This window comes from Agelaius phoeniceus, chromosome 6 (genome assembly GCF_051311805.1).
Source record: "Agelaius phoeniceus isolate bAgePho1 chromosome 6, bAgePho1.hap1, whole genome shotgun sequence".
Taxonomy (NCBI): domain Eukaryota; kingdom Metazoa; phylum Chordata; class Aves; order Passeriformes; family Icteridae; genus Agelaius; species Agelaius phoeniceus.
The window spans coordinates 10,429,449-10,457,409 of record NC_135270.1 but is presented as its reverse complement, the minus strand read 5'-3'; the positions used below and the strand labels follow the sequence as shown (position 1 = coordinate 10,457,409).

Sequence of the window (27,961 nt, the reverse complement as noted above, 5' to 3'; positions counted from 1 at the left end):
TCAGTGACGCCATCGCGGCGCGCCGCGGGCGGTGCCGCGCGGCCGGAGCGGCCATGGCGGTGCCGGTGGCGGAGCCGGCCCGGGCCGGGCCCCGGCTGGGGATGGCGCTGGGGCTGGCGGCGGGCGCCGGCTTCTGCCTCGGCGTGCTCTGGGTCATGCGCCGCCGCTCCAAGGAGGCGGCGGGGCAGCCGCGCCTCGGTACGAGCGGGATGGAGCGGGTCGGGATGGGGAAATGGGGTTGGAATAGGGAGGAATGGGGCTAGAGGTGGGGTGGGAATGGGGCTGGAATGGGGCACATGGGATAGGGAGGCACGGAGCTGGAATGGAGGAAATGCAATGGGGTTGGAATAGAAAGGAATGGGGCTAGAGCTGGGGTGGGAATGGGGCTGGAATGGGGCACATGGGATAGGGAGGCACGGAGCTGGAATGGAGGAAATGCAATGGGGTTGGAATAGAGAAATGGGGCTGGAATGGGGCACATGGGATAGGGAGGCACGGAGCTGGAATGGAGGAAATGGAATGAGGTTGGAATAGGAAGAGTGGAAAACGCAATTAGAGTTGGAAGAATGGGGTTGAAACGGGTGGCGTGGGGTTGACTGCAGGAAATGGGGTTGGAAGAATGAGGTTGGAGTAGGGGAGAATAGGGATTGAATGCGGGGAATGGGATGGGATGGAATGGGGGAGCTGGGCTGGAATAGGGGGGCGTGGGGCCGGGATAGGGGGAAGTGAGCTTTGGGGTGTTGGGCTTTTACAAGTGCTGGTTTGGAGCCCTGAACTTGCTGGTTTTCGTCCATGTCTGTGCAAAACTTTGGGAACAGAAAATGAAACCGTGTTTTTACAGTGATCATAGAATAATGGGATCCTGGAATGGTGTGGGTGGGAAGGGCTCATCCAGTCCTATCCCTGGTCTTGGGCAGGGACACCTTCCACTATCTCTGGCTGCTCCAAGCCCCATCCAGCCTGGCCTTGGACACTGCCAGGGATGGGGCAGCCACAGCTGCTCTGGGCAAGCTGTGCCAGGGCCTCAGCACCCTCACAGGGAAAGATTCCTTCCAATATCCCATCTAAATCTCCTCTTTTCTAGTTTGGAGTTATTCCCCTTTGTCCTTTCACTCCAGGCCCTTGCAAAGAGTCTCTTCTCCATTTTTCCTTCAGACTCCTTCAAGGGGCAGTTGGGTCAGTGCAGAGCCTTCACTTTTCCAGGCTGAGCAGTCCCAGCTCTCCCAGCCTTTCCCTGCAGCAGAACTGCTGATCCCCTTGGTGTCCCTGTCAACACCAAGCCTCCTATCCCCTGCCAGCAGAGCCGTGGCCACATTTCCCTCCCCTGGAATGCTTTCCCCTGGCATCTGACCCTCGTTGTGCTGTGCTGCAGGCGAGGCCGTGCCCGGGGCGCTGCTCCCAGTGGGGGGAGATGGAGCCGATGGAGCCGTGCCCAGCCCCCTGCTGCTGAGGCAGGACGAGCAGCTGGAGCTGCTGGAGCGCCTGGACTTCGTGGTGAGGAACGTGGCCGAGCTGAGGAAGGAGGTGGAGGAGCTGCGGAACAGCCTGCAGGACCTGGCGGTGGAGATCGTGGATGAAGTCAGGTACTGCCCCTCTCTGCTGGGAAACAGCCACAGCATGCCTGGAGCTGGGAATGCTGGGAATGCCTGGGACCTCAGAGCATGGAGGAACAGCCACAGCTTTCCTGGGAAATCCATTCCAGTGCTGCACCACCTTCACAGGGAAAGATCCAGTCCCTAAATGCAACCCAAATTTCCCCCTCTTCCAGTCTGAACCTGTTCTGTCACTCCAGTTCTTGTTGTAGGGGCTGGATGAACATCCCATCTATGGATTCTGTAAGGGTTGTCCATGGGTTGTCCGTGGAGGAGGATTTGTTTATCTGCAGATATATTATATAGGATACATTATGTTATATAGTGTATGTTATACAATTATACATTATATGTATAATATATATTATATAATTATATATGGTATAGTTATATAATATATATATTGTGTATATATATATACTATATATATATTGTATAATTGTATATATATTGTATATTATATAACTATATATTGTATTGTATATATATGTAACACCATACTATATAGTGTATATAATATATATGTAATATACATCACATATTTTATGTAGATACTATATGTTATAATATAGAAAATATATAATCTATGCATTGCATATAATATAAATAATATATTATATAAATAATATATTATGTATATATATTATTATATAATAATGCCTTAATACATTATATTATATGATATATATAATTTTAATTTTATATCATACATTATATATTGTATAATTGTATATTATATATATTATAGAATGCATTATATTAGATAGAATTTATTGCATAATATATACTATATTTAATATAATATATAATATATAGTTCTATATGTTTTAATGTAGTATAATATATACTATATATATAATATATTAATGGATATTATGTATATTATACAGAATACACTATCAGCTCCATTTGAGTTTGTATAAACAGGAGTGAATCACCTCATGAATTCTTTGCCTAGAAAGGGAATTGGGTGGAGTCTGCTGGAGAGGAGAAGGGGAATGGCAGATATTTCACTACCAAATATTTATTTATCTTCCTTTTTCTTTCCCTCCAGGACCCACTTGGAAGAAACCCAGCGTGTGGCTCGCCGGAGGAAGTTCCCCTTCTCCAGGGAGAGAAGTGACTCCACAGGCTCCAGCTCCATTTATTTCACCACCAGCTCAAGGAATCCCAACACAGATGATGGAGAGAGTGAAGGAGGGTAAGGAGAGCACTGGGACAGATGTTTTAGGGGATTTGGTGCCACATCTGGGCAGTTTAGAACCACAAAGAAGGGAATTTTCTTCCCCTACAGCCTGTCTTAATTTGCTTTTGTTACAGTACTTGTGTTACTGCCAAGGCCAGACTGAGAAATCTGAAATGATCCTTTAAGAGAAAGGAAAAAAAAATTGAGGGGTTTTAAAGAAACAATTTGATTAAGAAACCTTGCAGAAGGAAGGGAGGTACGAGTCCAGCCTGGCAATGGAGTGAGAGAGTTTGGAAATCAAATTTCCAGACAATTTATATTATATTATATTAAAATGATCAAATTATCCTATCAGTGAATATCCTGAGGTGGAAGGGACCCAGGAGCATCATCCCAGTCCAACTCCTGGCCCTGCATGTGACATAAAATTCTGTGTCGTGTAAGAACATCATTAAAAATGCCAGTATAGCTGCATGTTATATAGTTAGACAGGTAACAAGTTCTTCTGCACCTGTGACTGCTGAATTTCTGAGGAAATGCTGCTCCTTTGTGCCTGAATCTGACCACTTCTGTAGCTTTTGGGGTATGGAAGTGTGTCCAAAAACAGGTGGTGCTGCTATATGCATTTTCCCAGAGTAGTTGGGATAAAATGTCATTTAAAGAGGGATTTTAGAATAGTGGGAGCATTTCATTTTTAGAGCATTGGGGAGATTTGGGCAGCCAAATGATCTGGGGGCTGGTGCCAGCTGGCATTTCAGCAGGGATTTTTCTTGCCAGGACAAGGAACAGGGATTTGGGACTGCCCTAAACTCATGTTTGTCTCTAATAACTGGAGCTGGTGAGGGTGATATCGTTGTGGTTACAGAGCTTCATTCAGCTCAAGTGGTGTTGGGGTGGGAGGGAAATTAGGGAGGGAGTGATTCATGGTGGTGTAATAGGTAACGAGGCTGAAGAGCACATTTTAGAACTGTAGAGTTGGTTCTGAAGGCAGGGCTTGGGTGTTTGTGTAACAGCAGATGCACTGAGTCATCAGGGGGACAATGGTTTGTGTAAACCTGCTGGAAAAGGGGGTTTTGGCCACACATCCCAGCCCTGGCTGTCCTCAGATCATAGAAAATTGTGAGTTCTGACAGAGGCCAAAAATTCAGTTACAGAAAAGGCACCTCCTGAGGGGACAAGGGTGTATTTCACAGCAAAACCTCATTCATTTATTGGGAATCCAGTGGTGGTTGGTGGAGTCCTTACCTTTTAATTAACATCAGTAATTAGCTGTAATGACCAGTGTGGGGATTTGTGGATTAGCAGCTCTCACCTGATTTAAAACTGGAATCTTAGGTAATGCTTCACTTTGGTCCTACATAGAGAGGTGTAAAAATATCAGTCAGGCCAGGACCAGCTGCCTGTAGTGCTGTCTGCTAGGGATGTGAATGTGCTTGAAAAGTAGCATTTTCAGGGTAGGAAATGTAAATTTTGGAAAAAACCTATTGAAGCTTTGGAGCAGGCACTGGGAGGAGGAATGAGCCGGTTGCAAACAGGTGGATTTCAGCTGGGTCTTCCTTGCTGAATTCTTTCAGTGGAATTCAGAACAGAGAACCCCCAATTTCAGCCTTATTTTGTGAACCACATAGGCAGCTTCTCCAATTTCAGGCACAATTCCCAAAAATCTTCCAGGAGTTTTCAGGGAGGTTGTGCTGCTTAATTTCCCTGTGTGGCTTTGGGTTTTGGGCTTCTTCACCTCCTCTTCCCATGGGCTGTTTTCCTTCAGGATTGCCACATTAAAGCATTCCAGAGCTTTCCATCATTGTAAACTCAGAAAAACAGGCTGATAACACCTAAATCCCTTAATCTCCCTGAAAACTTTGGGTTTCCTTGTCTTTTTGAACTGGCAGAACCTGGTAGGGGCTGTCTGGCAGAAAGCACAGTTGGTTTTTGAGTTGAAGGCCTGAAATCTTGGCAGCTGTCAGTAAAATGTTGGGGGTTAGGATGGGGAAATCAGGGAATTTGAGGAGTTTATGTTTAATTACTGGAAATGAAATAGTCTAGAGAACTAATAATGTCATTAACATTAAGAAATGTAAATAAATGAAGGTTTTAATCTGAGGCAGAGCCGTGCCAGAGTCACCTACCCTTGTGTTGGTTATCCATTAATTCAGTGTCATCTCCAGCATGGCATTCTTGCTTTCCTGCCTTTGCAGTGTGAGGCTGATGCTTTATTTCTTGCCTGTGTTTCAGGACAACATGGTGGGGTTTTGAAAGTCTGGATGAGGGTTTGAGGGAGCAGAGAGGGGAATTCCTGAGAATTAGGGATGGTTCTCAGGAAACTTTGATAGCCAAACACGCCTTGTTATCTGTGTGTGGGCAAAGCCCTGTCACTGCCTCCTTCAGATAGGGGCTGTGGTCACGTATCTGTGTCCCCAGACAAAGGCAGGGCCACAGGGCGGTCCCTGGGAGGAGCAATCAGCCGGGACAGAGGGAAGCACAGCTGGAGGTACCCAGTGCCCCCAGAGTGCAGGGAACTCAGATCCAGCAGAACTGCTCAAGTTCTCTTGGACAGTTACTGACTTAAATCAAGAAAGGCCCTGTGTTCAAGTGCACATTTTGAAATGACTGGCTGATTCGTGCCTGTTCTGTAGTTAAGAGCTTGCAGGTGAAAGTGAGGATTGGATTCCTTTCAAACAAGACAGATATTCTTGTTTGAAAAGGAATCAGCTCTGTAAGTTGACTCCCTCCTGCTGTGCTACCACTGTGTAACCCTGGTTTAAATTTCAAATTTGAAATTCCCAGCTTTAATACTGGGGGACCTTAATTTTCTCCACTTTCAGCAGCTCTGATCTGAGCTTTACAGGATCACTGAGGTTAGGAGGAGCTGACAGGGTGTGCAGGGGAGGTGGGGACAGATCCTGGAATGGTTTGGGTGGGAAGGGACCTTAAAGCTCATCCAGTGCCACCCCTGCCCTGGGCAGGAACACCTTCCATAGACCAGGTTGCTCAGAGCTGACTTGGGACATCCTTCAGCTTTCTGGGGGTGATACGAGAGATGAGGTTGTGTGGGACACTTGGGTTGTGCAGTTTTCTCTGGGATAAGCCGAGATACTCTTCCTCTCCTTTTCTCAAACCACTTTGGTGATGTTTTCTTCCCCCAAAGTTACACCACGGCCAACGCCGAGTCTGACTACGACCGGGAGTCGGAGCGGGAGTCGGAGCGAGAGTCGGAGCGGGAGAGCGAGGACGAGGTGAGCTGTGACACCGTCAGGACCATGCGCAGGGACTCCCTGGAGCTGCCACCTGAGGATGACAGCTGTGACACCGTCAGGAGCCTGCACAGGGACTCACTGGAGCTGCCCCCTGAGCGTGAGAGCTGTGACACCATCAGGAGCCTGCACAGGGACTCACTGGAGCTGCCCCCCGAGGGTGACAGCTGTGACACCGTGAGGAGCCTGCACAGGGACTCGCTGGAGCTGCCCCCCGAGGATGAGAGCTGTGACACCATCGGGGACTTGGTGGAGCTGCCCCTCGAGGATCAGAGCCCTCTGTCTGCAGAGATCTCGCTGGAGGAGGGGCTGGGGCAGCTCCTGGAGCAGGCTGACCGCCTGCACAGCGGGGATGAGCAGGACAAGAGAGAGGGCTTCCAGCTGCTCCTCAACAACAAGCTGGCGGTATAGGTGCCTTGTTGTATTTTCCAGCACCGGGGGAGGGTCAGCTTGCATGTCAGGAGGGGTTTCGTCACTCAGAGTGCAACCTGGAAATGATCCCCACCTTGTCACCCAGCCCAGAGCACTGAGTGCCATGTCCAGTCATTCCTTGGACACCTCCAGAGATGGGAACTCTACCGTGTCCCTGGGCAGCCCCTTCCATTGCCTGACCACCCTTTCCAGGAAGAAATTCCTCCTGGTGTCCAACCTAAACCTGTCCTGGCACAACTTGAGGCCATTTCCTCTTGTCCTACCCCTTGTTCCCTGGGAGCAGAGCCCAGTTCCCCCTGACCGCCCCCTCCTGTCAGGGAGTTGTGGAGAGGGAAAAGGTCCTTCCTGAGCCTCCTTTTCTCCAGGCTGAGTATCCCCAGCTCCATTCCCTTCCCTGGACATGCTCCATCCCCTCCCTCACTGCCTTTCTGACTTGAGAAGCCCAGAGCTGGGCACAGTACTGGAGGTGCCCCTGCAATTCCCAGCACAGGGAACTCTTCTGCAGCACCGAGTTCTAAACTCGCCCTCGCTGTGGTTCCACTTTGCTTCCTTTGGAATTGGGGCATTCCAAGGCTTAGAAAGATCCCTGCATGAGCTGAGCTGTGAGTGCCCTGCTCGGGCTCGGTGCTGACCTGGCCTGGGGTGTTTGTGTTCCCTGCAGTACGCGGGGCAGCGGGAGTTCCTGTGGCGCCTGGCGCGGGCGCACTGCGACATGTGGGAGCTGACAGAGGACAAGGACGAGAGGAGGTCCTATGCCACAGGGGGTAAGGAGTTCCTGCTGCCCCAAGGGAGGGCTGGCACTCAGCTGCACAGCCCCTCCACCTCCCAGCAGGGCCGTGCTTTTATTGGGTTTCCCTAGAATCTGGTGGGAAGCAGTGCTTTAAAGGAATTTTTTGTGTTTAAAAACGGAGCTTTGTGAAAGAGTCTAAATAGGCTGAGACCTGCTTGGAGCTGGGAAAGTTGTTTCTCAAACCTGTCATCCATTTCTCTGTGATACTAAAATAAATCATAAATGTAAAATAAACAAGCTTTGCTGTAGCATACTGGATTTTCTCTGTTGACAGATATAAAAACAATACCTATTTTTAAATTCTCTTTTACTTCATTCCCTCTTTGTTCTTTACCACCTCAAAGGTGTCTGCAAGATTTTAGGTGAGTCAGAACAGAGAAAAAATCATCTTTATTACAGTTAAGATGTGCAATAAAAGATACAAATTTAAATAATTTCTGTCTTGTTTAATACGCAAATAACTAAATAGAGTTACTTAATACTGTAGCTAATATAATTACTTTTTTTTTGGGAATCAGTGGAACCATTTAAACATGGAATTCAAAGTTTTATATTGCCCTTTTAGCCATCAATAGGTGCTTAGTTGTCAGCTTTTTGAACCTGCCAGAGGATAAAATGATGTATAGGATGTTTCCAAGCCAAATACATTATCAAATTGACAAATATATGACTTTTATACTGTTCTGTTACTCTGACAGCCTCAGAGAAAGAAACTGGGAGAGAAAGCAACTGAATTTCTTACCTCTGACTCCTTTTTTTTTGTTCCAGGGAAGGAAGAGCTGGAACTTGCCTTGCAGAATTGGGATCAAAGTGCTGAGTGCCACCAGTGGTAAGTGACTTTTCACTTCTTGCTTTTAAGAAGCATAGGAAAAGGACCTGGAGGTTTTTGTGAGTTGAGCTGTAGTTAAAAAAAAATAAAATACAAACCCCCCCACAAACTTTGCTGTTACTTGCACTGTGCCACACTGGTGGTGTTTTTCCATAAAAAGCCATTTTTAACAGCTTTGCTTACTTGGTGTAAGGAATGACTTGACAGACAGTAGGTTTGGTTGTGATGGTAGGAATAAATTTGGGGTATCTTACAGCAACTTAATTATGAATTTCTCTCTGAAGAGTTCTGGAGGAGAAGCTCCCAAGTGGAGGTGCTTTTGAGGCAAGAGGGAATGTGTTTGACTCCATCAGCCAGGCCTGGGAGGGTGGGCTTGGTGCTCTGCCAAATTCCCTATTTTCCACTTAATTCTGGAGGAAGGAGATCCATCACTCTCAGCAGACAGGCTTTTAGAGTCTCCTGGAAGTGTTTTCTGGCACTGCTGGCTCTGCTCTGATCCCCCTGCAGGGCCCTTGGTTTGGACATGAAGGGACACAGCAGCATGTGGCTCTTTTTTATTTAAACAGAGGTATTTTATGTATTTGTTCCATGCTAAAAGAAGAGATGATCTGCAGTTCAGCCAGGCAGTTGTGACCAATATTTCTGCACAGGAGAGGGGGAAGGACCTTGCTACCCTTCAGCAGCCTGGCTGCTGTGCTTCCAGCTCGTGTGGGGCATTTTTACATCTCCTTTATAAAAATTACTCCAAAAGAGAGCTTGAGGAATGGCACAGGGATTTGGAGATAAGGGAACTGTTTCTGTTTCTTTTCTGTTACTCTGGTGAATTCCTCTGTGAATGGTGTTTGTCAGCAGTTGCACCGAAGGATTGACAGCACTTTAATTAGAATAAAACGGATTTTTTTTTCTTCTTTAATGAAAATTATTGGGAAAAGAGGTTGCTGAGTCTTTGCCAAACAAGATCTGTGCTCTTGCAATGAGTAAATTTGCTTGAAGGATTGTTTTGAACCACTGGCATCTGAATAAGTGCCTTTATCATCTTAAACTGTATTTCATCTTTTGGTAATGAATTACTGCTCTCAATTAAAGCTTTGATTGGAAGGAGGAGTTTGGGAGCAGGAAAATCTCCAGCAAATCATGGTGCTGGGCTCTTGTCTGCTGGCTTAACATCTTTAAATGAATGGGGTTTAGTTGCCAGGGTGAATCTTAACATTTGTATTTTACAAAGCCAAGTTCTACTCCAGTGTCCAAATATTGACAGTTTTGCCTTGGAATTCCAAGTCTGGGACAATTCTTGGTCCCTCAGACCCCTTTCCCAAACAGGGATAAGGCTCCTTTCTGCACAGCTACATCTTGCTTCTAATTCTCCAGGGCAGCTGGAGGAAGGAAGCAGCAGAGCAGCATGTGGGAGGTGTGGGATTTCTTGGGAGTGAATATCTAACTCCCTTTATCAGCACACAAATTACTATTTTCTGCCACGAGTAGAACAGGAAATTATTCCCTTCCCAGCTCTGAAGTGGTCACAAGCTGGCTTAATTGCAGTCTTTCTTTATGCTAATTGAATTTACCCTGGGGAGAAAAAGCAGCAGAGGTTTTAAAAGCTTTTTTTTGGGTTGGATTTGATGCCCCAGCTCTTGGGGGAAGCGATCAGAGAACATTGTTCACATTTATTTAAATTACAGTTTTGTTCTGTCATATTTCTCTCTAGTGACTAATTTCCTTGCTGAAGAATCCTTTATTATCTTCTGTCACAGGGGAATAATTTATTATCTCTCACCACCCATCTTGTCTTTCCAGTATTCTTCTCTCTCTTCCTTGTAGTTTTTCAGACAAAAGTGGAGGGATTCAGTGCAGGGCACAAGCTGGGAGAGTGGCATGGCTTTGTGCTGGTGTCATGGTCCTTTGCATTCTTTCTTCTACACACACCACCGCTTTCTCTTTCCCACTGCATCCCAAATGGCCACTTTAATGGAAATATTCCCAGTTATTTTGCTGCCTCCCCACACAGGCTGTGTGTGAAGCCTGATGGTGCAGGAATTCCTGGGCTGAGTTTTTTCTCTGTGTTTATCATTTCATGTTGATTTTCTGTTTTATCAGTTGCCTCTTGAAAGTTTGTGGATTCCTTCAGATGAAATTGTGCTGGCTTTTGGTGCTGATTCATTGTGTTTTGTGCTTGTTATTTCCTCCTGCTGCCCACATCACTCCCAGTTTTATGAGGCGCTGAGGAAGACAAGAAGTACTTTGCCTACAATTACCATTGCAAGGAAAGATTTCTCCCCTCAGTGCCTCGTTGTTGTTCAGTCATCACTGACATTTTAAAGAAACAAAGAAAGAAAATAACTGGGGAAGGGAAGGATTTCTGCTGGGAAGCTGTACTGCTGGCTACAGCTCCTTTTGGGCTTGGAAGGATTTGACAGCAGGAGGAAAAGTGGTTTCTCAGGAGTGCCAGGGAGAGCAGTAAGTGTGTGGGGCTATGTCTGGCCTGGCTTTGGGACCTGCCCAAGCACAAAGGAGAGGCTTTCATGGCTCTGCTCTGGCCATGGAGTGTGGGACAAAGCTCTGCTTGTGGCTGGTGCTGTTGGAAGCTGGCCGGTGCCAAGGGAGCCATCTCCGGGCACAATGGAGCAGGAATTTGGTCAGGGCTGCACAGACAAGCCAGCCCTGTGCAGAGGGGCTGATCCAGCCCATGCTGCCCTTGGGATGTTCCCTTGGGAAATGTGTTGGGCATTAAATGCATTTAGTGCCTTAAGAGTGGATCTGTGTGTGGGAAGTGAGGGATTCACAGGGAATGATCTCAGAGCCTCTCTGCTCCTGACTTACAATGACCTGGTTCTTACCTTGGATTTGGACACCAGAGCCCTTCTCTGCTTTGACTGTCAAAGATCCCTGAGCAGGTGGAGCTTTTGTCCATTTAAAGTGATTTCAGCTCTTGAGTGGGACAGAGCAAGTTCCCAAGTCTGTTCTTGCTTTTAGGGATGGATGGATGGATGGATGGATGGATGGATGGATGGATGGATGGATGGATGGATGGATGGATGGATGGATGGATGGACGGAGCATCAGTGGTTGCACAGACCTTTCAGAAATGAATTGAGAAACAACTGTGGCCTTTTAGAATTCCCAGCCCATTCCCTGTGGGTGTTTGCAGCACAACTGTAAGCACGGGGCAGCAGCTTTAGGGATCAGGAAAGGAGAGCGAGCTGTGGATTTGCCTTGGCTTCCATTCCTCTTGCTTAAAGTAATACTGGAAGTGCAACCAGAGGGATTTTAGAGAAACCTGAGGAAAATGGTGCAGGTGCTGTGTCAGGAGCTGCAGTTTGGGTTGGACATCTTGCCCTGGAAATGAAGCACTGCCTGCTGAAAGCCCTCGCTGTGGGAGGAATCATAAGCTCCAGGCCCCTTGGGGTTATCCTGTGTGTTATGGAGAAGTGGGATTGGCTTGGATGAGTCTCCAGAATGTGCCCTTTCTTCTGGAGAGTCTGGCAGTGTGGTGGAACATCCTGATCACCAGCCCTTTTCAGTTCTGTGGGTACATCTGGCTGTCCGTGGGCAGATCCTGGATTTTTGAAAAGTCACAGCATTCCGGATATGCCTGGGGGATGGCTTTCATTTAACACCTGGCACTGCTTCAGGATTTCACTCCTGCTGCATCACTGCCCAGATCTGGCCAGTTCTGAGCCAGATTCTGGGTTTATGGGCTGAACATTTTCTGTTCTGCAGGCAGATTAAACAGGGAATTTGCTGTTAGTGTGATACGGAGCAGGAGCAACTGTAGGAATAGGTGTTAGGAGATAGTTCAGAATGTAGTGGAGGGAAAATAACATGGAATTAGAGCTGTCTGAATGCAGCCCCCTGACTTGTCTGACCTGGAAGGTGAATTCAGAAATGTGAACATTCAGAATCCAGGAGCTCTCCCATATGGATGTTTGTGGGCTGTAAGGAGGGGGAACATGAGCCTCCCTCACTTTTTCCTTCCATCTTTTCTCCCCTTGGAAGAACCAAAGCTTTTTTCCCCAACTCTTCAGGATCAGCTGGTCATTAATTTCAGGTGGAGTCACTGGGAATTCTGCTGTCTCTCCCAGAGCACTAATTCCCACATAAATTCTTATTTCAGTTTTTGGTTGCTGCAGTCCAAATACCCGCCTGCCAATTCCCTGTCCCCTTACTCAAGTGCAGGGACTCACATATATCTACCCAGTGCACAGGAAGGTAAAAAACTGGGAATGCTCACAAAATATTGGGAAAACTGTCTTGGAGGTGGTTAAAAGAGCTAAGAGGTGTGTTTGGGCTAGCAGAGCCCCCTGACTGTGGAGGGGAGGTGCTGGAGGCTCTGTATTCCATGGCAGAGTGCTGCTTCCAGGGAAGTCAGAGTGCAGAACCCAAAAAGTCCTTAAATCCTGGGGATTTAAGCTGGAAGATCAGGCTCTCTCAGCTGGGGGTTCCTGCTTGCACAGAGTTTATTTTGTAACAAATGGGGAAATCCTGAGCTGAGATTCCTGGTGTGTCAGCAGCTTAGTGAGGAGTCTGGCTACTTATTAATCAAGGGATATCCTGAGGAAAAGCTCTGGATAGATCTGAGCAGTAATGCATAGGGCACCCAGTGGTTATAGGGGATGAAAATCCCCATCATCATTATTTTTATTTTTATTCTTTCCTGGTGCTGCTGCTCAGCCCCCCTGCACCTCCACAGTGCTCTGGTGATGCTCAGCCCGAGGCATCCCATGGAATGAGCTGGAATCAATGACTCCATCCTGCCAAGCTGAGCAAGCAGGGGAGAGAACAGCAGAAAGCACAGCCTAAAATCCCAGAAGTGCAGAGTTGTGGGTGTGAAAATCCCCCACAGTCCAGTGGCCCTGAACCTGGGATCAGCAAAGCTGGGTTGGGAACAGTCATCTTTCCTGGGAATACAGTGAAAATCAGATCAGGTGTCTCTTCACATATATATTTTTTTAGTTTATTTCATGGCATCAAAATAGGACTGAAATTTAATTTACTGCTGCTTTTATGGCTTCTTCATCAACATTTCACCAGGCTGTTAAAAAAACCCTGGAATTTTTATTTGTCATGAGATAACTGTGTGATTTATTGTCTAGGAATATTTTATCTCATGATCTTAGAAAATAAGCTTTTTATTGGCTTGTATTTCTCAACCCCTGTCATGTTGTGGTTAGGGATGTGTAGTCCAGGCTGGGAAACAAATTGGAGAAGATCCTAGAAACACTTACTCCATCATCTGCACACAACAGAGTGGAGCTGTGGAGCCCCAGCAGCAGGAAAAGATTTTTGTCCCATAACCCACTGATCCTGGTAATCCTTTCCATTATCATGAAAAATAAGAATTTTAGAGCTGATCTAGAGCTTTTCCACAAGAAGGTTAACAAATTAAGGGAAGAGATTTAAGGCAAAATGTTAAATTGTTCAGGAATCGTGACTTTGTGCTGTAAGTTACACACCGGAGATGGAGCAGTGAGGTGTGAGGGGATTTGTGGGATTTTGTGACTCTGAGGAAAGTGTAATTGGAGATTTAAAGGTCTCCTGACAGATTCCTGCACATCTGCTGTGGTTAATCATCCCAAAGGATCCTTTGGGATATCGCTATCTGTGGCAGCACTGGGGTGTGGGTGTAGGAAGGGGGATTTTTATTTGCATCTTTCTGCTTTTCAGCTTTATTTTTTGCAAGAATGAGCCATGTTATTGATTTGTCTCTCTGTTCCACTTGATATTTTTTGAACCAAACTCAAAGAAGGGATGGAAATGTCCTCCACTCCCAGAGCCCAGCAGGATAGGAGAGGCCAAACTTCCATCTGCAAGTTCTGTCCCACTTGAGAGCTCTCTGAGCTGCTGTTGTTTCTTGGGAAGTGATGCAGGGAGGGAGGTTTTGAACCACTGTGATGCAGGGAGGTGAGGTGGGAGGGTGCAAATCCACAGGGAATTAATTTTGAATTTCACAGCTCGTGCAACAACTGCTTTTGCTGGGGCCTTGCTTCTCAGGCTCACAACTCAAGGTCTCTCACTGGCTTTGCACTCCCAACACTGAGCATGTGTCATTCTGTTTCCCAGCTGCAGGATGTTGGTAGGTTTTCCAAGTGTTTCTCTGGAAGCAGAGCCCTGTGTGCTGCAGCTGGGCTATGTGTAAGGAGGTTGCTGTGCCCTGTAGTTCATTCATTGGAGCTGCTCTTAGTCTGCCTCTTGCTGCAGTAACTTCACTCTGCCCTGCTCTGGGTCCTGGCACAGCTTTCCCTGCTCAGAGAAGCAATTCCAGGTGTGGAAGTGTGCTGCTCCTGGTTTTTAGCTGTCAGAGCAGTGAGTTTGTGTCACACCCAGCCCCTCTGGCTGCCTCATCCTTCCAGCTCCTTCCTTCTTAGTGCTACATTTTTGCTGCTTATGTCTCTTCCCTGTCAGGGATGTGCTGGATTCCTTGTTTTCCCCACTAAGGTGTGAAGCTTTAATGCACTTCACAGAATCCTGGGATGGTTTGGGTTGAAAGGAACCTTAAAGCTCTTCCCATTCCACCCCTACCATGGGCAGGGACACCTTCCATTATCAAAGGCTGCTCCAAGCTCTGTCCAGCCTGGCTTTGAGCACTTGTAGATCTCCCTTCTGCAGCCATGGACAGCAGGGAAATGTGGATTCAGTGTGGATTCTGTCCCAGCTTGTTCATGCAGGTGTCTCCCCATGCAGGTTTGCCATCCTTTGTGGGCAGGTGTCGGAGCAGGAGAGCATTTCCAAGCGCATCCAGGCTGGATATGTCTTCAAGGTGAGTGGCCAGGAGGTGCTGGGCTTGGTGTGAGTATCAAACAACACTCATTTCTGCAGTTGGAAATTGGGAACGTTGGCTCCAGTTCTTCTGAGGGAAGCAGTAGATTTCAGAGGTGCCAGGGATGAGGAGGCTGATTCCAGCCATGCCTTTTGGGAGTGACTCTGCAGTTTTAGACACTATAATTACCAGAAAAAAAAAGACATCTTGTAAATGAATTTAGGTAAAGGATGAGACTTAGAGCTTAAAATATGGAATTATTATGTGGTGACAACACACAGCACCAGCTTGTCTGCAGTATATGCCTGTGAGCAACCTGCACCCTCCCAGGGAGCAGTTACTGCTCAAAAAGGATTTCTTTCATTTGCTTCAGATTCCCTGTTTTTTATTCCTAGTATTATTACTAGGAATGATCTATGATGCCTTGTGGATGTTCCAGGGGAAAAGGACATGGAACAGGCCACAGGTTATTGTTTCCCCATCGGCCTTTGGCATGATCAGTGAGGTTATGGCAGAGCTCTGGAGCAGGAATAAAATGCAGGGCAGCTTCTTTGTGTGTGTGTGCAAAAATTCCTGTCCCTGAGGCTGGAGAAATGCTGCTTTTCCTTGATCACTGAATCTAGTCTAATTTTACTGTTTGTGGCACTTAAATTGTGGATTCCTTCCTTTCCTCTTTCTCCACCTGCTCTGGTGGGTATTTTACTTGCTTTTGACAAAGATGTGACGTGCTGGTGCTGCTTTCCCACAGGAACACATTGATAAAGCCATTGCCCTGAAGCCACAGGACCCACAGCTCTACTATCTGCTGGGAAGGTGGTGTTACCAGGTAAGAGAGTTTATTCTCACCCCCTGGGCAGCCTCTGAAGGGTTCAGAGCTCCACCTTGGGTTTTTAGTCACTGCTGGTGGCATGGGAGGGGAAATGGCAAAGGGTGGGTTAGGAAAAGCTTGAGCTGCAAACTCCTTTCCTGTTCCCAGTGCTTTGCTTGATAAAAACAACCTTCCTTCCATCCTCTGAGCACACAGGGATGTGGTCAAGGCCATCTGAGGAGCTTCTGCTCACAGTGGGTTGGTGTGTGATGTGTTGCATGGGTCCCCCTGCCCCTGCCACACACAGAATTGGAGGCACTGGCAGCATGTGCCAGCTACTTTGCTTCCTGACAGGGAAAAGCTTGGAGGCAAATGCCAAGCTCTCAATCAGATTTAGAGCCTAAAAAAGGGAATAAAAGTCTGCAGTGACTGTTGCTGTTCCATTTGTGCCATTGGAAAGCACTTTGTTGGGAATGGAGCCACAGTGCAGGGTTTGTAGCTGGGATAATTGACAGTGGGAATTACAGAGCAGCCCTGAGCTGAACTGCTGGGAGCTCCTGGCTCTTTTCCTGGAAAAAGATCTTTCCTTCATGCTCAGCTTGGAGCTGCTGAAGCTGTGGAATAAAACCATGGGTGGAGAAGTGTGGTAGTGCTTCATCTAGTCTGCATTGTTGGAATTATACGGATTAAACAGGGTATTGTCAGAGGGAGCTGGTGGATTCCCCATCCTGGAGGTGTTCAGGGAATGCCTGGAGGTGGCATTCAGTGCTCTGGGCTCGGTGACAAGATGGGGATTGTCACAAATTGGCCTCCATGGGCTGGTTTTTCCAACCTAAATGATCCCATGATTATCTGGTGGGAAGGCTTCAGCCTGCCTCTCCCAAGGAATCACAGGGTGGAGGGGAGCAGGTTCCTGTGGAAGGTTTAGGCTGGGAGAAGGGAGAGCACAGGTGGGGACTGGTGTGGCTGCAGTGTGGCAGGTTGGGATTTGGGGCCATCCATGTCCCAGATGTGTGGAACTGCAAAAACTGACCTGGGACGAGGGAAAGCAAATTGGGTTAAATTCTGTGGCCAGACTTGGATACTCCATGGGAATATTCCCAAACTGCCAAGGGGGTTGGCTTCCTCCCTGCTGCAGGAGCGGCTCCCAGGGACTGGGCAGGCCCTTGTTCCTGTGCTGATGTTGGATGGATGGGCCAGGTTGTCCTTTTGCCTGTGCAGGTTGCCCACCTGGGCTGGCTGGAGAAGAGGACGGTGTCGGCGCTGTTCGAGGCTCCCCTGACAGCCACGGTGCAGGACGCACTGCAGAACTTCCTGAGGGTAAGGAAAGGTGGGAATGGGCCAGGGAGGGGCAGCACTGCCTGCACAGCTCACAGGAACAGCATCACTGACCTGCACAGCTCACAGCATCACTGCCCTGCACAGCTCACAGGAACAGCATCACTGCCCTGCACAGCTCACAGCATCACTGCCCTGCACAGCTCACAGCATCACTGCCCTGCACAGCTCACAGCATCACTGCCCTGCACAGCTCACAGCTCACAGCATCACTGCCCTGCACAGCTCACAGCATCACTGCCCTGCACAGCTCACAGCTCACAGCATCACTGTCCTGCACAGCTCACAGCATCACTGTCCTGCACAGCTCACAGCATCACTGCCCTGCACAGCTCACAGCATCACTGCCCTGCACAGCTCACAGCTCACAGCATCACTGTCCTGCACAGCTCACAGCATCACTGTCCTGCACAGCTCACAGCATCACTGCCCTGCACAGCTCACAGCATCACTGTCCTGCACAGCTCACAGCTCACAGCATCACTGTCCTGCACAGCTCACAGCATCACTGTCCTGCACAGCTCACAGCATCACTGACCTGCACAGCTCACAGCATCACTGCCCTGCACAGCTCACAGCTCACAGCATCACTGCCCTGCACAGCTCACAGGGATGGCACTGGGCTGCTTGGATCCTTCCTGGTCCTTCCCCATGGCCTGGGACCTGGGTGGAAGGAAAGCTGATGAGAAGTGTCCATTCCAGCATAGCCACAGAAGAATGGGTTGTTGAAGGTGTCAGAATTGCAGCCCAAAGTGCTGAGAATTGCTTTAGGGGGTTGGTTTTCCTTTCTAAGGCTGCACAGCGATTCCTTGCTCAGTACTGGATACATCTGGGCTGTGCTTCCAGGATCTGGGAGCTGGCAGCTCCTCCCTCAGAATATTTTACTTAAAGCCTGGCTGACTTTTGCATTTCAGACTTTTCCAGACAACTGCTTGAAGGTTTCAGGGGCATAATGCTTTATGTATTTATTAGGATTCTCCTTCCTGCCATCTATTTTTTTTTCCTTTAAAAGCTGCAGGGAGCCTGATGTAAGAATTAACTGTGTCCTTGCATATCCTAATGTCTGCTCTTCCCTGTCACACCCTGACTCTGTTCCTGTAGGTCGAGGAGCTGAGCCCAGGGTTTTCCAAAGCAGGAAGAGTTTACATTGCCAAGGTAACCACTCACTTCTTTTTTGTTCAGAGGGTAAGAAATACTTGTATTAAAAATCACCTTTGGCTGTAAAGTGCTGACCAGGTAGAAAATACTCCAAGCAGGAGAAGAATTTTATAGGATGATAATATTTCCTTTTATCTTTTAAATCTTTTTAGGCCAAATCACCTTGTACAGAGGCTTTAAAATTCAGGGGGTTTGCCTTTGAGTCAGCCAGTGGAGCATCCCTGGTTTTTAACAGATGAAATTCTTTATAAAGCAGGAATGGTGACTTGGCAGCTGTGGGCTGGAGGTTTAATCCTTCCCCACCATGACTTCTGTGGTGATAAAGCCAGAGAATCATGGGGAGAAGTAAAGGATAAAGGATTTCTCCCTGTCCAGCATAGGAGTCTTGAGCCCTCTTGCTGAGGGGTTTTTAGCACCCACTTCCTTTTCCTGGATAAATTTCATGGTCTCCAAACACCCCCAAGACTCTCTGGGCACCCAAAATCTTCCTGTTCCCAGAGGGATCACTGTGCCTCGGCTGCTGGTCACATGGAGAATAGTTCATGCCTATTTTGGGACCCGAGACTCCTGTAGATAATATTTATTACATTTTCAACAGGCTGGGGAACGATGTGCTCCCAGGAGAGAGGTTTTTGTGGAGAAAATGGTGTGAGGAAGAGGGGGAAAAGCAACTGAAAATCAAAGTAGAGTTTGAAAAGAGTGAAAACCACAGGGGCACCTTAAAATGGCCAAACAAAACCCAATCTCCTTCCCCAAAAAGAAGGAGAGTCAAATATATTTAGTATTCCAAGATCTGGTGGTACTTCTGAGGCGTGGTGGCTGAGGGATACTGCAGGAGATGCCAGTGCAAAGGGTGAAGAGGCAGAAACAGCTCTTTGTAGCAGTTGCCCAGTTCCATTTGCTGTCTGTTTTCTCCCATTTAACCCCTCTCCCGTGGCCATTTCCCTTCCCAGTGCTACAGGGACCTCGGGAACGCCTCGGCGGCGGTGCTGTGGATGGACCTCGCTGCGGAGCTGCCAGGGTACACCAAAGAGGTAAAAATGGATTCTGCACCTCTGCTCCACCCTGGGACAGCCCAGCTGGGTCACTGCAGCCACAGGGAGGGACAACAAGTTGGTTGGGAGGGATGGAGCACCTTTGCCATGAGAGGATTGGGCTGAGAAGTTTGTGGTGCCCTAATTGTGGCCTTCCAGTGACAGGAAAGAGGGAGAGACAATTTACAAGGGTCTGGAATGACAGGAAAAGGGGGAATGGCCTCAAACTGAAAGCAATTACGCTTGGATCAGGTATTAGGAGGAAATCCTTCCCTGTGAGGGTGCTGAGGCCCTGGCACAGGTTGCCCAGAGAAGCTGTGGCTTCCCCATCCCTGGAAGGTGTCCCTGCCCAGGAACTGGATGGGCTTTAAGGTCCTTTTCAACCCAAGCTATTCCAGGACTCCACAATATGCTTAAAAGCTGGTTTGGAGGAAAAGAAGGGAAATGGTGTTTTGTATTTGTTTTAATCAAGCTGTACATTTATGAATTTCCCTCTTGCCATTTCCAGGATGCAGAAAGCGAGAAGGAACTTGAGGAGATGCGCTCAGTCTGTAAGGAATAATTTTGGAAAAACTCATCCCACTGCAGAGACAGTAAAATTCCAAATGGATTTCATCATCCTGACAATTTCAAGTACACTTCATGGATAAGCAACAAGAGCTTACAGGAAAATACCCAGCAGCACATCCAGGAAAACATCTTGGCATTAATGGGATAAAATAGTGATTTATTTTCCTTTGCAGAGAACTGCATGTGTTTGATTTTAGGATCCCTAAAAATGTTACATTCCTGAAAAAAAGGGGGGAACGTTTATAGGTAGAGTTTGTGATATAAAAACATTTGTGGTTATTTATATGTGTGTGTATATATATATATATGGCAGATATACGTGAGATAGTTTGTGATATAAATATGTATTATATATTTTTATATGTGTGTGTATAAATATATATATATTTATTTATATATATATATTATATATATGTACGCACATATATGTTTTATATCACACTCTCTACCTGTCAGAAATCCTTGCTGATGAGCTCCCAATTCATTCCTGAGGAAAACTTGAGCCAATTTTTTTTCCAGTTTATTTGTATTGTGTTTTCCATACTAATTAATGGAATCAGTTGTAATAACTGTTTAATTGGTTTTGGGGAGATCAATTTCCAAGTGGGACCAAGAAACTTTTCTGCACAATCCAGACTGGATTTTAAGAGATTCATTAGTCAAAGAAGTGAGGAAAAGGATTTTAAACTTCAGGATTTTCTCCCAGTGATGTTTCTGTCTTCACTTCGTTCACACAAGGCTGAAAACTTCTGTCCCTCCAAACTGTGCTGCTGTGGTTTAAATGGAATGACTGAGTTTGGGAAGTAGTTCTTGATCAGTGAACTGCCCACAGGGGTGGGAATATCCCTGTGGCAAGGATGATGTTTCGCTGTGATGATCTTCTGCCACTGACCAGATGAATTCTCTTTGAATTAATTATCTCCTGGACTAACGAGGCGACGCCGAGGAGGTGAAGCCGAGACTGACATTCCTCCTGCAGCTCCTGGGGACCAAACAGCAACAGGGAATTGTGCTGGATGCTGACACGGATGGGGAAGGAAAACCTGTTGTGGAATTCCCCACATATGTATCAAGGCTTTGTTGGTATCCCTTAAAACTCCAATGGCAGCTACTGAACACTAATTCCTGAATGTCTGTTTCATGCTGGGGTGGTTGTGAGGGGTAAAGTGAGGAGCGTGTGAGTAAAACATTCCTTAAATCACCTTTTTTTCCCTTGCACTGTGGTGGGTTTGTTACTTCCTGAAAATAACACTGAAGGGGAGAAGTGCAGCAGATCTCCAGCATTCAAACTTCCTGGATTGCAGGTCTGGATGCTGCAGGGCTGGGGGGCAGGCACTGGCCAAAGCACAGATGGGGAGCTTTGGGAGGACCTGGATGGAGGGATGAGCCTGTGCTCGTGCCAGTGCAGTTGTGGCCTTTGTCACCTTGTGGGGAATGTGGTGGCAGCCCCGGGAGCAGCTGCTGGGAGCTGGGGCAGGGCCTGGCACTGATCCAGGGCAGGGCAGTGCTTCCCTTGGGGGGGTTGGCCCCCCACGCTGAGCTCAGGCAGGATCAGGGTCACAGATGCTGCATTTGGTGCCCCTGAGAGTTTCTGTCCCCCCTGGGGATTTCCTGCCGGGATGGGGCAGCGCAGGAGCAGAATTGAACCTGCAGCTCCCGTGGCCATTGCTGGCCTTTGTCTCTCTGCTGTGCCATCAGACCGTGGCAATTTGCTGCTGCCACTGCCACCCCCTGGGGGCTGTGTCCTCCTGGCAGCCCTTCCCAGCCCCAACAGGAGCTCCAGTGCTGCCTCTGTGCCTGTGGGCAGTGTTTGCTGGCAATGTGCCTCACCCCTGGCAGGATCCTTTTGTTCCAGAGCAGGCAGACTCCAGAGCTTTTGGGCTTCTCAGCTGCAGGGCTGGATTGCAGAAGTCCCTGCAAAGAAGAATAACCATGAGCTTTGTCCAGGTGGTGCTTTCAGAGCCCACCTGACAGTCTGTGCTTTGTGCTGGAGGCTGTTGTGCATTGGCACTGCAGGGAATGAATGTCCCCTTCCCAGTTCAGCCCAGCAGATCCCAAAGGCTCTTACAGGAATATTTATCCTTCACTTCCCTGTGTGATAGCTTAATCTCCACCTGCCATGAGCCATTCCTTGAGTTCTCCTGGAGAAAACCTCACAGCAGAGGAGTTTGCAAAGAGCCCAGAGCTGTGTTTGGAGCAGAGAGAGCTGAGAGCTGTGTCTGCCTGTGCTGCCCCAGCCTGGCAACATCCCCATGGAACAGCCTGGGCAGATGGGATTAGATGGAGCAAAATCCCTTCATGCAAGAGGTTTTCTCCTGTGCAGATCAGGCACGGGGCAGGCAGTGAACTTTGGAAATCAGCTGATTTCCCCAGAAAGCATCACTCCCATCAGCATCAGTGACAGGACCTGTGCCCACTGCTCAGGAGTCACCCAGCCAAAATCAAGGGCAAAGCTTGGTTTGGGTCTGAGAACTTGAAATAACTTGGAAAGAGAAGAAATGACCTTTTTCTTCTTCCTTCCTTTCAGATGCTGGAATTGCCTCTGTGGATGTGCACTGAGCTCTCGCTGCAGGGAACTGCCAGGCCTTAATGGTGGTGAGCTCATGTTCTTCTCACTGGGGAACTGGAAATAATTATTAATTAGCAATTGCAGAAATGTTTTCTGAAACCTTTCCCCTTTGCTGGTAGATCTTCTCTTTGTGGCTTTGAATTTACAGAATTCCCTGCTGTCCTTTGCCCTGCCTGAATTCCTTGCAGCTCCTAACAGGGAAAACCTGGGATAACTCAGAGGGGACAGAGGTGACATTTTTAGCTGAAAACCTGGGGCAGTTGAGAGGGGACACAAGAACTGTTTGTGTAGGAAAATGTGAGGGGATGTCAAGGGGAGCCAGGTGGCATTTTGAGGGAAAAGCTGAGGTGATGTTCAGGGGAGAGAATGCAAATTTCAGAGTAGAAAAGAGCTAATCAATATTGTACAGGAAGGAAAATTTGGGGGGTAAACCTTGATGTAATCTGTAGGGGACAGAGTGAAGATATTGGAGTAAAAATGAGGTACTCAGTAGCAGACAAGGAAAATTTTGGAGGCAGAGCTTGACAAAATCTCAGGAGTAGGGAATGAACATATTGAGGGAAAAATGAGGTGATGAGTACTGAGCATACAGTTGGGAAAACTCGGGGCTAAATCTGAGATAATTTCTAGGGGAGTGCATGAACATACTGAGGTAACGTGAGGGAATCGGTTGTGGGCAGATGGGGAAATTTCTGGGTAAAAATTATATGGAATAATCTGTAAAGTGAACATTTTGAAGTAAAAACTAGGTACACATGGAAAATTTTGGGGGTAAATCTTGACAAAAGCTACATGATAGGAAGTAGTAAATAATGTTGAAGGAAAAATGAGGGAATCAGTAGTGGACAGGTACGGGAATTTTGGGGGGAAAAACTTGAAATTATCTAAAGGTTGAAAATTAATCTTTTCAGGCAAAAATGAGGTAATAAGTTATGGACAGGTAAGGAAAAATTTGGGAGTAAAACCTGAGTAAATCTCAAGGGAGAGAGTGAACACTGACAGAAACTGAGGCAGTCATGGGGGGTAGGCAAGGAAATTTTGGGGGTAAAACTTGGGAAGATCTGTAGGGCAGAGAATGAACATCTTGAGGCAGAAATGATCAGAAGTCAACATTAGGTAGAATTTGGGGGGCAAACCCTGAGGTAATTATGTAGGAACAGTAAGTGGTTTTGGGAAAAAATCTGACATAATTTGCAGGGCACAGAATGAACATTTTGGGGATAAGAGACATAACCTGTGTGGTTTTGGTTTTAAAATCTAGTTGGTAAATAGGGGACAAAGTGGACATTTTGTAATAAAATCTGAGTTAATCTGTAGAGGAAACAATGGATATTTTGAGGTGAAAAGGAGGTAATCAGTACTGGGCAGGTAGGGAAAATTGAGGGCTAAAATGTGAGATTATCTCTAGGAGAGAGCAGGAACATCCTGAGGTAAACTGAGGGAATTGCTGTGGACAGGTGGGTAAATCTGGGGATAAAACTTGAGGGAATCTCCATGGTAGAAAATTAATATTTTAAGGTAAAAATGAGGTACTCAGTGGTGGAGAGGTAGGGAAAGTTTTGGGGTAAAATCTGAGGTGATCTGTAGCAGAGAGGATGCACTTGATGGGGTAAACTGAGGTAAGTGGTTATGGACAGGTAGGGAAATTATTGGGAGGGAAAACTGAAAGCATCTGTAGGGTAAAGAATGAAAATATTGAGGTGGAAATGAGGAAATAGGGAGTGGACAGGTAGGGAAAATAATGGGAATAAAGCTTGTGGTAATCCCCAAATTAGAGAAAGAATGTTTTCTTGTAAAAAGTGAGGAAATCGGAAGGGGATAGACAGAGAAAACTTGGGGGAGAAATCTCAGGTAATCTCAAGGTGAGGGAAGGACTGTTTTGAGGGAACCTCTGGACTCTCTGTGTCCTCCTTGCCTGGCAGCAGCTGGTAGGGAAGGGAGAAGAGGCCTCAGGCTGGAGAGGGGCAGGAGAAAGGCCCTGTGGGCAGAGGAAGCCCCTGGTGTCACCAGGGCACCCATGGGGAACAGAATGGACACTCTGGGAGCACATGGAGGCGATTGGATTGTCCCTTGGGGGGATGCTGGCATTTAGATTATTCCATCCATTTGGCTGCTGAAGTTTCCCAGCTCAGGGGCTTTGGCTGGCAGGGCAGCACAAAGATTGTTCCCTGTGGGGTGCCCAGATTTGGGGTTCATCTTTGCTGTTTAGATGAATTAGAGCTATAGCCCTGAATTCTCTGCTGGAATAACCTCCCAGTGCCTCATGCAGCATGGATATCCATGGGTATCCTCATGCAGCAGGGATATTCCCACACAGAGCTGCCTATCTGACACCTGCTGTGCCAGGAACCAGCAGAGGCTCCGAGGAAGCTCAGTGGGATCAGGACAAGGACAGGCTGATATTCCATAGCATTTGCTATCTTTAACCCTTTGCTATTTATTCATCCCCCAGCCCCACCCGTGTTCCCGGGGGCACTTGCAGAGTTCCCTGGAATTCCGTGGGCTCCACCCCTGGGCTCGGCTCCAGCTGATGCTCTCAGCAGCGAGGGCGGGGCCGGACGCGCTCCCGGCCCTGCTGGGGCAGCCCCTGTGCCCAGGGGAGGGCATCTCTCCCTGCAGGAGCTGAGCTCATTCCAGAGCCTCGGCAGCGGCCTCCGGGAACTCTTTTCCCTGAGGAAAGGGATGCACATCCCTGCCTGCAGGGCACCTGCACTGTGACCCACCTGTGCCAGCTTCCCAGCACTTCTGCAGTTCCAGCTGGCTCCCGAAAAACTCCAAACTTCATCCAAACAAAACTTCATCTAACTCTACCCTTTTGTTTTAAGGCATCTCGGAGGTCCTTGCTTGGGATTGAATTTCTGCGAGGGGAATTCCCTTGGCTTTAAGGCTGCTGCTGCTGGAGGATGTCCCCAGGCTGGAAGGGAAGGCACTGGAGTGGCCGGGACACACCCGGTGGCTGTGTGGGAGCTCCAGGAGGTGGCACCGGGAATCGCTGTCTGAGCTCCTCTGCAAAGCCAGCGTGCAGCACTCCCAGGCAATGGCAGCTGTTCCTTGGGCTGGTTTTGGGATGTCAGGGGGCTCTGTCCGGGCTGCAGCCTCTCCGGGGGCCCGTTCAGAGCAGCCCCTGGCCCAGGAGCTGTGGGCAGCCCTTGATCCGTGCCCATCCCAGCGCTGCCCGGGCATCCCAGCGCCCGCCCCGGGTGTGCCTGGCACGCCGCCTGCACGGGCAGGACACTGAGGCACAGCTCCTGCCCTGCAGGCACCGAGGGCAGGAGGGGCTGGTTCCCCCTGGGCTCGGCCTCCTCCCGCCCCGCGTTCCCGGCCAGCCGGGACACACGGAGGGAGCAGCGAGGAACATTCCTGGCAGGGAGCAGGAGTCCCCGAGGGCTCCGTGCAGCTCCGGGCCGGAGAAGCAGCGCCGGGCTCAGCCCCCGCCGTGAGTTTGGGCTGTGAGCACTCACCTGCAGGAAAGGCCCCTCTGCAGGCGGGACCGGCCCTGACACTCTCCAGAAGAGCTTCGGCCTTGGAGCAAGGGAACCCTCAGGACTTGCTCGTTTCTCCCTGGAAAGGGACACGGCATCAGCACCTTTACAGCTATTTAGGAAATGCTGGAAAAGGCAGGAAATCAGGATTACGGGAAGAGTTTTGTGCTGTCACACAACCGTTCACCTGTGTTGTTCCATGGTCAGGTGCTGCCTATGGAGCTCTGCCCTACAGACGTTCCAGGGGCTGGTGTGTAAAGCAGCATTAGCAAAGGAATTGCTCTGCTGGCATTTGGCATTCCTGTCGCAGGCAGGGCATTGCCATTACCTGAGATGGCTTGGTTGGAGCAGGGTGCTGAAAATGCCCAGGTTGTGGGTTCAATCCCCAGCTGAGCCCTTCACATAAGGGTTCAGCCTGGTGCTCCTGGTGTGTCCCTTCCCACTCAGGATATCTGATGACCTGGAAATAAAGAATAAACAATTTTCACTGGCTTTTTGAACCCAGAGGTTTTTTGCATTAGAGAGTACAACCCATAGGGAAAGCGGGGGAAAGGAGGGAGAGCATCAAGTCTCACCTGGCAGGTGTCAGGTGAGCGGCCCGAGCAGAACCGAGCCCGGGCAGGGCCCCGTGCCCGCACTCGGCACAGTCGGAGCAGGAGCAGCAGCGCCGGGCTCGGCCCCAGTGCCCGGCCCGGAGCGGCTCCTCCGCCCCGCGGCGATGCAGCCCCGCTCGTTCCGCGGGGACGCGGCGGGCGAGAGCCCCGGGGGTGCGGGCGCGGGGTGCGGGTCCCGCTCTGCGCGCGGTGGCCTTGGGGGTACCGGGGCTGAGGGGGCTCCGCATCCCCGCGGGGGCCGGGCCGGGAGCGCGCCCCGGGGGCCGCCGCGCTCGCAGCTCCGCTCCGTGTCCGCCAGGGGGCGCCCCGCGGGGCGGCGGCGCTGAGGCAGCGGCGGGGCCTGAGGGCTCCCGGGGCCGGCACGGGCGGTCCCCGCGCCCCGGCCGCTTCCAGCCGCGATCCAGCGCCTGCTCCGGGAATGCGCCGCTCTCCTGCCGGGCCCGGCACCGGCACAGCCCCGGCTCCCCACGGCAGCAGCGGGACTTGCCCGGAGCCGTAGCGGGAGCAGCCCTGGTCCAAGCGGGAGCGGCAGCGCCGGGCTCGGTCCGTGCCCATCCCGGAGCGGCTCTTTCTGCCCGCGGCGATCCCGATCCCAGCCCCAATCCCGCTTCGGTTCTGCGGCCCCGCGAGGGAGAAGCGGCTCAGCCCGGGACCCCCAGCAGACACCGGCAGGACCCGGACCCGAATCCCCAGGCCCGGGTCCTGTTCCCGGCCCCACCTCAGCGCCTCGAGCCCCGCGCAGCAACAGGAGCAGCCCCCGGTCCGGGGCTCCGCACAGCGCTCCAGCGACGGCCCTGCCGCATCCCGGGATGAGCATCCATCACACAAAGCGGAGCGGGTGCGGATCCGCCGGGATTTACGGGCGCGGGCGGGGCGGGGCGGAGCCGGCTCAGGTGTGAGGGGCGGGGCCGGCTCAGGTGTGAGGGGCGGGGCCGGCTCAGGTGTGAGGGGCGGGGCCGGCTCAGGTGCGCGGGGCCCCAGCGCGGCTGCGCGGGGCGGGGCCGAGAGGATTTAACCCCCGGGAATCGCCGCTGGCGCCATTTGCCCCCTCGGCGCTCGGAGGGGAAGGTTGCGTCCCCGCGGGCTCCATATCTTTTTATTTGTTTCTTTTCTTTTACGCTTTTTTTAACCTCTTTTTCTCAATACCTTCCCTCTCTCCCTCCCTTCCTCCCCTCCCCCACCCCCTACACCCTCCCCCCCCCTACCCCCCCCCTCCCTCTCCCCCCTAGCCCTCCCCTCCCTCCCCCCCAAACCGCTCCCTCCCGGGCCGGTCCCCCCTACCCTTCCTATGCCCCCACACACCCCAGCCCTACCCTACCTTTACTTCCTCCACGCTTCCTTCCCTTCCCAGCCCAGCTCCCACCTGCCCCCTCATCCTCCTTCCCCCCAATTCCACCTCCCTCTCCTTCCTTCACCCTTCCTCCTCCTCCATCTCCCCCTGTTTTCCTTCTTCACCTTGACCCCTCCCCACCTGTGCTCCATTCTCGTCCTCCATCCTCCACCCGCTCTACCCCCGCCACCCCACCTGCCCCTGCCCCCCTCCCTGCTCCCCTG

The 27,961-nt window shown here is 49.7% G+C and overlaps 2 protein-coding genes across 2 annotated transcripts; one reads left to right on the top strand and one right to left on the bottom strand.

Moving 5' to 3' along the window:
• On the top strand, nucleotides 1–20,944 carry RMDN3 (regulator of microtubule dynamics 3). Its single transcript, XM_054634993.2, has 12 exons — nucleotides 1–198; nucleotides 1,373–1,583; nucleotides 2,647–2,793; nucleotides 5,924–6,434; nucleotides 7,123–7,225; nucleotides 8,020–8,080; nucleotides 14,759–14,834; nucleotides 15,583–15,660; nucleotides 16,864–16,962; nucleotides 18,082–18,135; nucleotides 19,092–19,172; nucleotides 19,681–20,944. Exons 1-12 carry the CDS (start codon nucleotides 54–56, stop codon nucleotides 19,732–19,734), a joined length of 1,620 nt encoding a protein of 539 aa, XP_054490968.2. The 5' UTR covers nucleotides 1–53; the 3' UTR covers nucleotides 19,735–20,944.
• LOC129121625 (uncharacterized) lies at nucleotides 20,137–27,902 on the bottom strand. The gene is made up of 6 exons (XM_077179437.1): nucleotides 27,863–27,902; nucleotides 26,369–27,201; nucleotides 26,122–26,253; nucleotides 25,773–25,872; nucleotides 22,246–22,365; nucleotides 20,137–21,656 (listed from the first exon to the last, which is right to left on the bottom strand). Exons 1-4 carry the CDS (start codon nucleotides 27,900–27,902, stop codon nucleotides 25,852–25,854), a joined length of 1,026 nt encoding a protein of 341 aa, XP_077035552.1. The 3' UTR covers nucleotides 20,137–21,656; nucleotides 22,246–22,365; nucleotides 25,773–25,851.
• Nucleotides 27,903–27,961: the final 59 nt, after the last annotated feature.